This window comes from Budorcas taxicolor, chromosome 8, assembly GCF_023091745.1.
Source record: "Budorcas taxicolor isolate Tak-1 chromosome 8, Takin1.1, whole genome shotgun sequence".
NCBI classification, from domain to species: domain Eukaryota; kingdom Metazoa; phylum Chordata; class Mammalia; order Artiodactyla; family Bovidae; genus Budorcas; species Budorcas taxicolor.
Window position 1 is genome coordinate 72,001,339 of NC_068917.1, and position 15,231 is coordinate 72,016,569.

General features: G+C 38.7%; 1 protein-coding gene across 3 annotated transcripts in view; it reads left to right on the forward strand.

The window, feature by feature from the left end:
- XPO7 (exportin 7) overlaps positions 1–15,231 on the forward strand; it is an 89,297-nt gene that overhangs the window by 53,869 nt on the left and 20,197 nt on the right. The window contains exons 1-11 of one of the 3 annotated variants that reach the window (XM_052644715.1): positions 306–326; positions 865–1,011; positions 3,041–3,134; positions 3,897–4,063; positions 5,032–5,124; positions 7,476–7,580; positions 9,016–9,181; positions 9,765–9,838; positions 11,150–11,269; positions 12,649–12,795; positions 13,613–13,785. In XM_052644715.1, the coding sequence (XP_052500675.1) occupies positions 306–326; positions 865–1,011; positions 3,041–3,134; positions 3,897–4,063; positions 5,032–5,124; positions 7,476–7,580; positions 9,016–9,181; positions 9,765–9,838; positions 11,150–11,269; positions 12,649–12,795; positions 13,613–13,785 (1,307 nt within the window). Of the gene's footprint in view, positions 1–305; positions 327–864; positions 1,012–3,040; positions 3,135–3,896; positions 4,064–5,031; positions 5,125–7,475; positions 7,581–9,015; positions 9,182–9,764; positions 9,839–11,149; positions 11,270–12,648; positions 12,796–13,612; positions 13,786–15,231 lie in introns of those variants that run through there. The other 2 variants (XM_052644714.1, XM_052644716.1) reach the window with 2 other exon arrangements.

Genomic DNA, 15,231 nt, shown 5'->3' on the forward strand with positions numbered 1-15,231 from the left:
CAGTGAAAGGTGATCGTTACATGAACTCTCACTCACTCCTTTCCCCTTTGCTATTAAACACCGCACTGAGTGGAAGTGAATTCGTGTCCCTTTGGGGTTTTAACCAAAGCACACACCCATCCCCTTCCTGCCTCCCTGGAACTGGTTCAAGATTTGGAAAGTAGGGTTTGTTTGGGGGCGTTTCCCGTGTCTTATCTCTGACTGAGCACATGCTCAGGTTGAATTTATTTTGACCCTGCGCTTTAAATTTGGAGCCAAAGCAAGAGTTTAAAGTGCAACAGAAGAGAGTCTGCTGAACTTTAGACATGAGGGACCCGGGGAGGAAGGTGCGTACTTGCATTCTGAAACTTAGAGGTTGGCCATCTTTGCGTGTACACATAATTGTAAGCTGATAGCTACAGGCAAAAGGAGAATATTTCAACCTATGAAAAGATCTGTGTGACGCTTACATTGTGTGTTTATGTGCTTAATTTTACAGTTACAACTTTCATAATCACAGTTTTGAAATTGATGCCTGAGCAAGTAAATTCTGCATTTTTCTTTGAAAACATTTTGGAAAAGCTTAGGATAGGTATTTGCAAGGAAAAAATGTATTGTTTTTGTCTGAACTTTAAGCAAATGACTGAAAAAGTGTAATAGATTTTAGGCATTCTGTCATTTTGTCTTCTAAAGGATCAAATGAAGAGGGCTATAAGTGGTTATTTTTAGATAAGGGTCACCCAGATTCTCCTCCACATTGAGAAGCAAGTCTCTCTTCATTGATTATTATTTATCTTCATCTTGTAATTTCAAGCACTGTATCTGTATAGTTGACTTATGTATGTAGTAGACTGGACTGATTTCTTTTTAACTGATCTTTTCCAGAGCCTGGCCCAACTAGAGAATCTGTGCAAACAGCTGTATGAAACAACAGATACGACCACTCGACTTCAGGCAGAGAAAGCCTTGGTTGAATTCACCAACAGCCCTGATTGCCTGAGCAAGTGCCAGCTACTCCTTGAAAGAGGAAGTGTACGTAAGATTTGAAAAATCCTAAAGGGGAGCAGGTTTAGGAAGATATATTCTGGTTCTAAGTTTAGGGGTGGATTGCGATAACTTCTGTTCCTTGATTCTTCTAGGTACCTCTGCCTTCTTAATTTTCACTTTTAAAACAAACCAGACCTGCCACTAGCAAAAAAGGCCTTCAGAGTCATCAGGAAAATCTCACTGAGCGTATATTTTTGTCCTATAATTTTTATTCTTGAATCAAATTTCTGTGACTCCTTTTTTGTTTTTTACACTTACGTATCACTTCACACCTTTTACAAAGAAGACAGGGCAATATATAAATGGCCTTTCTTATCCACAAAATTCATGTCACCTTCTAAGATCCCTAGTCTGCTCTGTTTTTCCTCCCCTGTACCACAGCTGCTGCTTTTTGTCTTAGATGTGCAGGGGGGGAATTTTCCTTCACAGTGGAAATGACAGGAAGTTAGAATGTTTAAAATGAAATTAGAACCTCTTCCGGCTTAAAACTGGCATGCAGTGATCAAAATAATGCTTTCATGAGACATGATTTGATTAAGTTAATATTTTTGGCAGGATGGAGGTCTTAGGAAGGACAAGCATCCATCCAGGGTATCATGAAAGGGCATCAGGAGAGTTTAGAATCCCAGCTAGACCAGCAGCCAACAGTCTGCCAGAGATGGGAAGGAAGTGTGAAAATGAGGAAGGCCATTAATTTGTTGAGAGTATAGAATTCTCAATGGCTTCATTTTAAAATTTGCATTAATAGTGTTAGAGAATTTATGCAGTAAATAGAACAGACTACAATTGGCTAAGTGATATCCTTAGTAGCTAAAGAAGTTGACTCTTTCCCAAGTGTCTGAAGGTTAAAGCATCATGGTCAGAGATTGGGTTGTGCTCTGTTCTGTTTTCTCATATAGTATTTTTATATTTCTTTTCCATCACTTGGTTCTGGTATTGAACAGTTTAGATTCGTACTGTGGGAGATTCACAACTAGCTCTCATCTGACTGCCACTGAAGCCCCATGGTGTCATTTGTGACACTGTTACCTCCAGTTCCTCACACTGATAGTCAGCAGGCTGGAGTAAAACAGGGTTGGTGCAATACTAAAAGACCTAATTACAGTGGATTCTTCCTCTTTAATCTCTGTCGACTTCTTAATGATTTAGCATTTGATGGTATGATGTAATGCCTGTGGATAGCCTCTGTGGATAGCCTACTGCCCTGAGGACTTACAGTTTGACCCTTGATTAAATTATGTTGGTGATTCTGATGTTATATGTAACACAGCTGCACAGAGGAGTTCAAATCTGCGCATGGCTCCTTCTTATACATTATGATCAGATTGAATACTCTGCTTCTCCATAAGGTTAAAATTCATTAAAATCTACACTTGAGAATATGGTAATGCTATTCCTTCGCTTAGGGCATAGTTTTTTCTTTCTCATAAATAATTGTTATGAATTTACTACTAAAACCAGCATATACATTCCCCAAAGCAGTAGCTGATTGATAGATGTACTGATGGTAAGATACAATTTGGGGATTAACTACATAGCATAAGGCGGTGGTTCCTTCTAATACTACTTCTACGGTTTTTTTTTCTTCTTTCTAATGCTATACTATAGGAATATTATGAGTTGAAACTTTTTTAAACATTGTTACAACAAGGCTATTGGAGAAGATTTCTTGATTTAAATGAAAGATTTGTCTTCTATAGAGCTTAATATCTTTCTGTAAAGATCTCCTCTAACTTCTCCCCCCTCAAAATGATACAGATACTTGTATTAGATTCAGTTTGATCAGGCATTCACTTTATCCTTCCCTTCATTCATGACTGAAGTCAGCTTAATGAGCACAGATGATGAATGGGCTCATTTTTCCTTAGTATGAGACCCTTAAAAATCCAGAGGATCAAATGTAGCAAAGCTGATTAATTTTCTTAAATCTGAACTCAGATCTCCAAGTTAAAAACTTTGACTGACTAACTTAATAAAACTGAATCCTAAGCCCTTTCCCCCTCTCTTTTCACAGTCATCTTACTCCCAGTTACTGGCAGCTACATGCCTTACAAAGCTTGTGTCACGCACAAATAACCCTCTACCATTGGAACAACGGATAGATATTCGTGAGTAGAAAGTTGTCTTTTCTCTCTTAAATTAGTTTGTTTAGTGATGTTCTAGTAATAGTTACATTTATGTTGCTTGTTTGATAATGTTCTGAAGTTGCTAGGCATACAGAATATCTAGAATATAGTTTCTTTCCAGAATTGGGCTTAAAAATGAAGAAGGCCCAATATAATTGCTCCTAGATAAAGCCCAAGTTAGCCGTTTTGTTTTCAGAAAGTTTCTTTTACCTGGTCTTCACCATCACTAGTAACTAAGAAAAACATTGCCGAAGATTTTGAATCCTGTGCCAACCATGCTATTTAACCATCAAGAGGTAGATTCAAGGCTCCCTTACTTCAGGTTCTTCGTCGTGACTCGTATACAATTCTGAGCTGAAAAGTTTGGTGGTTTAGTCGCTAAGTCGTGTCCGACTCTTGCAACCCCATGGACTGTAGCCTGCCAGGCTTCTCTCTCCATGGGATTCTCCAGGCAAGAATACTGGAGTGGGTTGCCATTTCTTTCTCCAGGGGATCTTCCTGACCCAGGAATTAAACCAGGGTCTCCTGCATTGCAGGCAGATGATTTACCTACTGAGTGATGAGGGAAGCCATCATAGTTGGAAAGTTTCGTGAATCTTAAATTTAAAGTTCTGTTTCTCAATAGTGTGAATAATTAAGGAAGCTTAGGGTAAAGAGTCTAGATTTACCACTTCTTAGACATTAAACAATGCACACCCTTCCCTGGCGGAGCCACCTCCGATGTAGACTGTTTCTGTTTTATAGGGAACTATGTGCTCAACTATCTTGCCACTCGGCCAAAGCTGGCCACTTTTGTGACGCAAGCACTTATCCAGTTATATGCCAGGATCACAAAGTTGGGCTGGTTTGACTGTCAGAAGGATGACTACGTCTTCAGAAATGCAATCACAGATGTCACAAGGTTTTTACAGGTATGATGTATATATTCGATGAAATAGAAAGAAGTGAAGCAATATACGCTTAACTTAGATATTGATCTGCAAATGGAATTGTTTGGTACATTTTCTTCTGTATCTTTTTAATTCTTAATGTCTTGGTTTTACATGTTTACATGTCAGCACAGACCCTACTTCATTCTTTCTATTGCTTACATACTATTCCAGTTTAAAACATTATAATTCATTTAACTCTTCTAGGTGAGTATTTAGTTAGTATCTATATCTAGACTGGTAAATAAATACTTTGGTAAATATTCCTTGTGTATGTGTGTTTGTGTGTGTTTATACTTTGAGCTAGTGTGTTTATAGTGTGAATTCCTAGGCCTTGAATTATTCAGTGAGAAGACTATGTGTATTTTGGGTTTACATGGATATTTCCAAATTACCCTCAAAAAAAGTTATTCCCTCCAACAGTTAATATGTCTGTTTCTCTGTACGTCCACCCTGTGAGATCAGCTTTCTTATTTTTCCAGTTTCATAGGTAGAAAGAATTAGTAGCTCAGCATTTGAGTAATGAATGAGACAAACTTTCATGTGCTCATTTACTACTTATTTTTGCTTTTTGTGAACTTGCTATTTATGTACATTTTTTATGTACATTTTTAAAATCAGTTCTTTACCCTTTTTTGTATACAGCCTTTCATATAAATTATATCTTACACATTCATTTGTCTTGTATCTCAAATGTGATTTGCTAATTTCTCTTCCTGCAGTATGTATAGAGTAAAGCTTGTAGATATTTTTAACATACAAAAGGTTTCAATTTTGATGCAGTCAGATTTAGCAGTCTATCAGTTAGATTTTGTGTCCTGCAAAGCAGCAGTTTTAAAATACCAATTTCTCATACCTTGTCTAGGCAGTTTAAGTATGACTGCATTCCAGATGCTGAAATCAAGCTGCACAGGCCAACTCTTTCTGCCTTACCTTTTTTTTTAAACCAGGATAGTGTTGAATACTGCATCATTGGTGTCACGATTTTATCACAGCTAACCAATGAAATTAATCAAGTAAGTGCTACAGCCTTCCTCATTGAAGTAAGTGCCATATTTTTACTTAGTATTGGTGTTTTCTGCCTGTGTGTGGGATGATCTTTTTTGGCAGTTGTGTGCTTTTGCGGTAAGTGATTAATGCCCTTTTGAAACAAAATAGTTCCATGGGGTTTTCCTCTGTGAGTGAAGTCCGGATGACCTTCCATCTCCAGAATATTTTTTCTCTCATCTCAGCTTTCTTCAATGGTTATTAATGTTTAGTGTTAGAGAAGAGCGCAATGATCCTAAGTCAAAACTTAGGAAACCAGCATCATTGGTGTGCTCTTTTTGCTGTATAAGTTAATGTATTTATAATCATTCAAAAATCAGTTCTTATTTGCCTTTATTAAAGATTTTGCTGATAATCTTTTCAGAATGCACAAAACATTCTGCTAAATATCAAATAATTTTTTTAAATAGTCATCGATGTCACAGATTACTACAGAGGAAACACCAGTGGCTTTCTTTTGCTCTGGCTATAATATTTTTTAGTCATTTACTTTTGTATCTGGCCAAAATGTTACAATTATTGAACAGGCCTGAATTAATTGTAACAGCTCACCCTTCAGCTGTCAGCTATTAATTATATTGGCATCACTGTTGCTATTGCTCATACTTATGCAGACATTTTAATTAACCCTGAGAAATTTAACTGTGAGTTGGTATTTTAAATACACTAGCTTAGAGCCTGTTAAAATCTGGAGTCCATATTGTGTTCTCTGTCACATGCAATGCCCACTATGATTGGTAATTATTAAAATAATAATTTATACTTGTGAGTGATTTCTATGTGGCAGACACTGTTCTAAGCACTTATATTAATTTTATTCTCACAGTAGTCCTATGAGATAGAGACTCTGGTTATGCTATTTTCTAGATAAGGAAACTAAAGCACATAAAGATTAAATAATTTGCCTGTGGTATCACAGTTACCAGACCACAAACAGTTTATGAATTCAGACCCACATAGGCTTATTGCAGAGCCTATGCTCTTAATTTGCTTATTTAACCACTCCTGTCCTTGTAGTAACTGGAATAGGAAATGGCAACCCACTACAGTATTCTTGTCTGGAAAACTCCACGGACAGAGGAGCCTGGCAGGCTATAGTCCGTGGGGTCGCGAAGAGTCGGACACAATTGAACACACACACAAATACACACCTTTGTAATAAGAGAGCATGCATTATGTACAGATTGTGGGGTTAATGCTCTTCCTTTGGAAACTTGACTCCACAAAGTCCATCATTGTTGGTATTTTAGAATCTTTTCAATATTTTGTATTTATCTTTCTTAAGAAAGCAATAGAAATGTGTGTGATGTACTTAAGATGTAATTCTCTGGATTATGATCTGTGTAACATATTGTATACGGCATCTGATATATAATCTAGCGATACCTTTTTATCTAAGACATTTGTAACACAGTGACACTGAGGCTAAAATCAGAATATTTTGAACTCTGTGCAACTGACTTTTCTATTGTGTGTGGTTTTTTTTGCTTTAGATTTAAATTAGAAAGCATATTTCTGTTACCATTCCAATTTGAACTTAGAAATAAAATTGGGGGGTGGAGGTTCCATAATGTGCTAAAAGGAAGATGAGCTCTCTCCTGCATGAGTTGATCAGTATATAGCAGTGACTTACGCTTACAGTAAGTGGTTGGACTAAATACTGTTGGCAACCTTGAAATTCCTTTATCGCTCTTATTGAGTACGTACTATGTGTCAGCTATAGAGGACATATGAAAGAAGTAAGAGGTTTAATCCCTGACCACAGAAACCTTTAATATATGACTGAAAAGACAAGGACAGGGGAGTGAGAGACCAGTACAGCCCCTTAGTTGAAGCCCTCACTTCTGTGGAATAGACTGCTTGTTGAAATAGGTGAGAAAAGAGAGTATTACAGGCTATTGCCATTTATCTTAAGTTCATGGCTGTAGTAACTTTGGCTCTGACTGGATTATTTAGCAAAATCCAAGCCTTGTGACTGTCTGTTTTTGAGACTCAGCCTCAAAAGAGCATGATAATAATTATTAACAAAGTCTTGCAACAGTTTGTTAAATATTACCTCCCTAAGTGCAGAGGACATGGAAGCCTTGCAGTGGAGTCACTGTAACTTTCTTTCTATCTTCCCTCTGTAAATGGTAGAGACATGATATCCTGTGTAGCTGTTAACTGCTTATCGTCATCCTCATTCTCTCACTAGATAGAGTTTAATAGTAACTTAAATCTTTAAAACGTATTTTGTTATTTTTGTTGATCTTATTGAAAAATCCTTCTACTTTATTTGAAGTCTACATGAAAAATTTTTTCTTTGCAGTTAATTTTAAAACTTGTGTTGGTTTGTTTTTCTGCACAGGCAGACACCACCCATCCTTTAACCAAGCACAGAAAAATAGCCTCTTCTTTCCGAGATTCATCATTATTCGATATCTTCACACTTTCGTGCAATTTACTAAAACAGGTGAGATTGTATGTTGGTACGTGCTTCCCGGTTCCTTTTGAAAGAATCAGAGTCAGTGGGGACTTGTTAGATGTCAGCTCTTCACTGACCCGTGAGAGCTTATGCATCTCTCACATAATATATATGTCCGAGATGTTGATGACCTTCCAGTCTGAGAGAAAGAATTATTTGCTGATTTCACATCTGTTCCCCTAGGTAAGGAGCCGAAAGTGAACACTTATCCCATGCTCCTGTTTTAAAGAAGCTAGTTTGCCACGAAACTTGAGTTTTTTGTTGTTTGGTCTTTTTAATATCCATATAAGATCTTCCTATATGGAGTTAAAGCATCTTCCTTTTATGGTGTTTGATTCTCAGTGTTCTGAACACAGGCTCAGACTACATTGCTAGCACATTAAAACTAGGCTGGCTCCCCTGTCCCCAGCTGAGTTACAGGCAGCAAATAAACAAGCAACATCTGTACGGAAAAGCATATTTTGAATTTTTAACATCCATTTAGATTTCCTAACCTGAAGGGGTAGACAGTATCACCGAAGGAAATTAACTGTTTTAAAATAGAAAGTTGGTATTTCAGTTCGTTTATTGATAGACTTGAACTAAGGAAGAAATGTTAACCTGTAAATTGTACACATTTATAGCTGTGTTTGGATGTTTTGTCCATACAGAAAGCCAAATGGAATTACCCTCTGCTTTTATGTTCATTTGGGGTTTTTGTTTGTTTTATTGTTCTTGTTCTCATTTTCCAGTGTGTCTCAATTGTAATATGAGAAGCAAGGTTGGATTTTTCTTTTGTCCCAATTAATGATGTCCATCCATCTTTTCCTTCAGCTACCTAGTTTCACTTCAGAATTCCCCAAAAGTCCTCAGTTTGGGCAAGCTGCCTTGTAAAAACTGTTGTACCCTCTGGAGGGGGAAAAAGCTTGTGAGAAAACAGCATTGAATCCTCTTCTGATACTGATGCTATCAGAAACGAACCAGCCAGTCCCTGAGGTCACAACTGGTAGAAACTTGAATCTCATAGTCACCATAGCTCTGGGCCATTATTGAGCTGTAGGCAGGTACACTGCTGATGAATAAATAAAAAGCATCTAACACGCAAATGAAGTAAGCATTCATCCCATATTGCTTCAAAATTATCTGCGGCCATGATGTCTGCAGCATGTAAAGAGTAAATGTCAAAGAGGGAGTGTGTTTAAATACTAGCTTCATGTTTTTATGAACATGAAACATGTTTTAATAGTAAATAAGGAGCTAGGAGTTTCGTGGTGAAGGAAGGACTTTAAAGGTAATAGAAGTGCTGCATCTCCTGGCAGAGAACCACCATTCGACTGTGCTGAACCACCTCCTTTTCTGGCTCAGCAGCCTCCTTGTAAGTCTGGTAGCAAGCTTGGAAGAAAGGAGTGACTGTTTGGGGCTCATTATGTGGTCATTTTTACAGGCTTCTGGAAAGAATCTGAACTTGAATGATGAAAGTCAGCATGGCTTGCTGATGCAACTGCTCAAGCTCACTCATAACTGCCTAAACTTTGATTTCATCGGCACTTCCACCGACGAGTCCTCAGATGACCTGTGCACGGTACAGATCCCCACCAGCTGGAGATCAGGTAACACGGCCACACCCTCACACCACACTGCTGCTCCCCTCTACCTGGAGTCAGCAGAGTGGGCTCAGAACCCACTGGCAGATCCCCTGCTTGCTCTTAGAGAAAACTTGGGAGGTTGGTGTGGGTCTTTATGAAGTTAGGGAGCTGCACTTGGGAGGATCCCCCCGCTGGGGCAAACTCTTGTTTACCCAGTTTCTGATGGGTGTGAGTTTGACCTTACATTTCTCACCTAGAGACTTCTGCTTTCATACTCATTTGAGAGAATTTCTAGCTTTAAAAACAAAGAACCTGTGCATGTGCTTGGTATTGTGTTCCTAAAAGATAAGAATTCTTGCTGTGAAGAGTCCTGCTTGTCTTACGTTGTTTGAGAATCAGAAAAAATGAATCCATTTCTTAGAGGAACTAAAAACTAATGCTTTTGTGAAAAAAGAAAGGAAAACAAAAAGCCCCCATTAGTTTATCACTTTCAAAGGAAATAAACATTCTGTAAGATAAGAAAGCAAGAAGATAACGCTCCCCAGTGACTGGAGTGCACCGGCCCCAGTGTGCAGACGATTCAGTAATGTGCTCTTTTCTCTTTCAGCGTTCTTAGATTCTTCAACTCTGCAGCTGTTTTTTGACCTCTATCATTCCATCCCTCCTTCATTTTCACCTCTGGTGAGTCAGGACTACAGTTTCTGTTTCTGGAATGTAGCAGTGGCGAATGAGCCTTATGTTCATTGTGTTGTACAAAATCATAGAAGTAAAGTTTCTTCCTAGAAATACTAGGGTTAGTTATCTAGGCTGTTGAGATAAAGCTCGTCAGTTAAAGGTTCTCACTATAAAGTCTTCATTCCTTTTAAACTGTTCCCATCTAATGACAAATTGCTGCAGGTGTCAAGTTCTTTTGGTCCCCTTTGTGTCTGACTTTGTACTGTACCTCGAATTGCCACAGGCTAGAGTGTGGGGAATTCATCTTATATGATCTAGTAGAAGATCGTCAAGACTGAGATTTCTGAAACTCCCTCAGGCCTATGTTATATAAGTGATCAATAGAAGCTGTATTGGAAAGGCAGATTTGCATACTTGTCCTTAATAAAATTTGAAAGCTCTTGGGAATGCTGCATTTCTCCTTTAAAGTAATAATCAACCTCAAATCCCAAAATTCATTTGGGTCCTAAAAAGTCAGTGGTCTGATACTTCAGATTGTTGGTGTAAAATGTTGTACCAAACGTACAGAGAAAGTAAAGGAATGTCAGTAGGTGTTTTGCGCAGTGTTTCTGCGTAGACTGCTTCCCTGGTCATCATGTCACTTTTCCAAATTAATTCGGACCTTCGCTTTAGCAGAAACATGAGATTGTGTTGCTTGTATCAGTACATTCGCTTCTGCTGTTGGTCAACAGAGGTCCACCTCCCGGAGTGGAAACTAGGGAGGAGAAGGGCAGAAAATAGATCGAGAGGGGCTGACAGAATGCAAATTTCTAGCGCAATGGGGAAAGGGGAAAATGTTTTCACTGTAAAACCTGTTTGCTTCCGAGCATAGCTCTGACTTGGTTATTTCATGATAGCACCACATAGCAAAGCCTGGTTAGCCAAAAAGGCCTTAATAAAACAGAAAAAACAAAAAAACAAAAAAAAAGCCTATGTCTATAGCATTGTTTACTGTCAGTTGCTTGGTATTTTCAAGTTTAAGTATGTATCTTAAACGCAAAGAAGCCTAGGGGTGGTTGAAAAATAATACCTATATGAATTTCCAAACTGGATTTATCTAGTTGTTATGCTCACTGAGGGTCTAATGCCCTTTATTTTTCTTTAAATAAAGCTGTTTGATATCCTCAACTATACCCTCCTTGATCTTTTTTTAGTATCATTATAATGATAGCAGAGGGTGACAGAACAGAGAAGAATATTTATAGCAAGGGAAAGAGTAATGAAAAGAGCTATACCATCTTTTCTGCTCATTTGTGTTTTGGTTGTTCCCTGCTCTAGGTATTATCCTGCTTAGTACAGATTGCCTCAGTTAGAAGATCCCTATTCAACAATGCAGAGAGGGCCAAGTTTCTCTCTCACCTTGTTGATGGTGTTAAACGAATACTGGAAAACCCACAGGTATGATTTTTGAGAATTTACTTTTATTTTGTGTGTATGTGTGTATAAGCATGTATGATTAGTGTATACCTCTCTGTTATAATGCAAAAGCTCAATCTAGAGGTCACACATAGCAAAAACCCTAGAAAACAGTTCAATCAGTTATCCTTCAGAAGATTTAAGTGAATGTCTGTACATAGATTTTTAACATTTACCCAGAAAAGGAGCTTGTCCCTAGGTTCAGGAATGTTGAAATTATTGAAAGGGTCGCTTTGAAGGAAAATAAGGAGAGAGCTAGTCATTTTGTGTGTTTTTTGTTTTTGTTTCCATGATTTTGAATGTAAATTATTTACCTAAATGAATAGAGCTACTTTTAGCTAGGAAGGGAGATTTCTCATTCAAATATTATTCATTCCATAACTCAGTTGTCCGTCTTGTCTTTTTCAGTCTGAAAGATTGAGCTAACACCTCCTTTTTTTAAGTATCACTTCCCCACACTAGGAAATATCATAAATAAGACCCATTCACTTAAATATACTCGGTTCTGGGACTCCCGTGGCAGTCCAGTGGTTAAGACTGCATGCCTTCACTGCAGAGGGCATAATAAGTTCGATCGGGGTCGGGGAACTAAGATCTCTCATGCCCTGTGGCGTGGCCAAAAAAAAAAAAGAAAAGAAAAAAAAACATTAATCAATTCTTTCCTTTTTAAAAAATCATTTTTTCTATTAGCAAATTGTATGAAGTCACCTACCACAGGCCAAAGCAGAACAAAACCTGCCCCCCTTCTCTAATGTAGGAGAACATGTGTAAGGAAACAAATATACTGGTGTAGTGTGCGAACAAAAGTGTCTGATATAAGTAGATAACAAGATACATAAACATACTAATACAGTGAGTTTGTTGTCATGATAGCGGTGTAATAAAATACATGAAATATTTGTGTAACTTTGCCATTCTATTTGTGCTTAATGATAAATTAGGCAGCTGTGAAAATGAAAATTTCATTGCTTTTCATTCTATCAGTGGGAAGCAAACAGGCCTGTTAAATCTAAGATTGTGCCCCTTTCTGCCATTAATCAACATCACAGCCCTGGCAAGTAGTATGGTCCTTCTGGGCTTCTGTTTCAGACTCTGCCGATCGAGGCCAATAACCCCATCTTCCAACATGATTATTGTGAACAGATGAGATAATAGATGCAATAGTCCCCTTTAAAAGTGACTTTTTAAAAAATTGTTATTTAATCATACAAATGTGTCGTTCAGAATGATGGCCAGCATCTCAGAAGTTAAAGCACATCTCCCACCGCCTCCCCATCCCCCATGCCATCCCAGATGTCGTTTGGGAAGCAGTTTAATGAGTCATGTTTTACATTTTCTTTTCCTCCCTGTACTGTCACCAGAGTTTGTCAGACCCAAACAATTACCATGAGTTTTGCAGACTACTGGCCCGCTTAAAGAGTAACTATCAACTGGGAGAATTAGTGAAGGTGGAAAACTACCCCGAAGTCATCCGATTGATAGCTAACTTCACGGTGACCAGCCTGCAGGTTTGTCATAGATTGCTTGCCTCTTTCTTCCTAAACATTGGAACCTCTTCTCTTGCTTGTTGGTTTTATTTAACCTTGTGGCATTACAAAGAGTGTGGTTAGGACAACATGAGGAAATTGTAAGAATAACACTTAGATTCAAGGCTGGGAGAATTCTTTCATAGTCCCCTTAAAAAAAACAGGCAGAATGAAGGGAGACTCAGCACCCTCTCTTTCTTAGCCATATGTAGGCAGTGGTTCTTTAAAGTGATGGCTTGCATCAGAATCATCCAGAGAGCTTGATGAGAAATGCAGGTGCTTGGGTCCTAGTCCCATCATTTCTGATTCACTCGATCTAGGGGGGAACCTTGGCACCTCTATTTCTAACAAGCTTCCTACGAGACTATCTTGCATACTAATGTCTGAGAGCCACTTCCTCAACCAGCTCAGGACAGCTCTTCTCACTGGACAATTAGTCTCTGAAATACCAGTAAACACGTTAGACTGGTTGCCATACATAGAACAAAGCCCATTAAAGTTTATCGTTTTTTTTTTTTTTTTAAAGAATATTCTTTATGTCAAGTGGCTTGAGACTAATGTACTATGTAGACAAATGAGAGCTAACATCTGATTCTACTGGATCCCTTTAATAGACTTTGCTGTGTCCATCCAGCCACGATTCTTTCTCCTCTTCCTTCCTTTTAGAGCATCTGTCTCTTTTGATGCTTCTGGGACCTCTAGGAGGTCACATCAGAACATCTTAAGAGATACTAAATTTCAGATTGGACCTCTAGGAGATACGGTGGTAACAGAGGCCCACTCTCTTGGTTTTCTTTAGCATTGGGAATTTGCCCCGAATAGCGTGCACTATCTCCTGAGCCTTTGGCAGCGGCTGGCAGCCTCCGTGCCATATGTGAAAGCCACCGAGCCCCACATGCTGGAGACGTATACTCCTGAGGTCACCAAAGCCTACATCACATCCCGTCTGGAATCTGTGCACATCATACTCAGGTAAGGAAATGGGCAGCCTCCCTTTTTCCCTACACATGGCCTGGTGTCAGACTTGCAAGGGACCCGACACCCAGTTGGTAGACACATCCTTGATATGAATCTTACTGGAGCTAACACCAGAATGGGTATTTTTTTCCTGTCAGTACAACAGCTGATGAGAGCATAATGTCTGAAAGAAGAGTCTTTTTCTCTTTAACATCCTATTCATGACTGTCCCTTCTTCACCCACCATAGCAGCATCTTGGAATACAAAGCATATCCACTGATTTTCGTTAAACATGAGAGAAGCATTTCTAAGCTGTAGATGACAACAGTTACAACATGTAACATGTCGGTGCTTAATGTGAACTTCTCAAGAAATAAGTGGATAAATAAACGATGCTATCCAGAGCTTACTAGAAGATGTAAAGAGTCCCAGGCAGCTGGCCACGGATTGCGTTACCCTGACACATGGGTTCTGTCTTCTTGACTGCCAGCTGGACCAGGACTCTATAGTAAAGAAATGTCAGAGTCTTTCAGAAATGACCTACATAAAATACAGTTATTCTTGGTGTAGAGCCCTTTCTTATATGTGTTTTCATTGGCTGTTTCTCAGGAGAATTTACCCAAACTCTGAAGGTCTGGTTGTTTTTTCATTTTTAAGTTGCATTCATAATTTGCTCAAATCAAGTAAATGTGTCATAATAATTATAGTCTCAGTTGTGTATGACTTGAGTCATTTCAGAATCTGGGTATTGGTGAAGCCTGCTGAAAAGCATTGTTCTGTTAGTGGCATAGTTTTTATTCCTAAGGACTCAGCAGGTTTCAGGCAGGCCATGTTGGGGAGCGGGGACATGTATGGGCTCTGGGCCCAGTTACTCAGCTAATAGCTGTGTGCTCTTGGGCCAGATTATAATGGGGATTAAATTACTGTGTCCTGGCCTAGTGTATGGACCATGGTTAACACACAGCTCTGAGCTGCCCATTGTAGTAGCAGTGATGCTGCTGGATTGTCGTATAACCATGTAACAGTAGACAGCTTATGATATGATAAGGTTTTTAAGTCTAGGAAACCAGTGGATATGACAAGATATGGTATAGATCCACAGTGCCTTGTGTGCAGTTCTGAAACTTAAGATATGAATGTTTAATTTTCTCATAAGTTTGACACAAAACTCATTTGATGGCAAAACTTGACCTGTGCTGATATGAGACCACTTAATCTCAGGTGGCACCAGTGGTAAAGAATCTGCAGTTCAATCCCTGGGTCGGGAAGATTCCCTGGAAGAGTATAGCAACCCATTCTAGTATTCTTGCTAGGAGAATCCCATGGACAGAGGACCCTGGCAGCCTACAGTCCATGGGGTTGCACAAGAGTCAGACACAATTGAAGCGACTTAGCACACACACATAGTAGTGTTTTTAAAAAATTTTATTTAGTGTGACTATTCTTAATATTTATATATT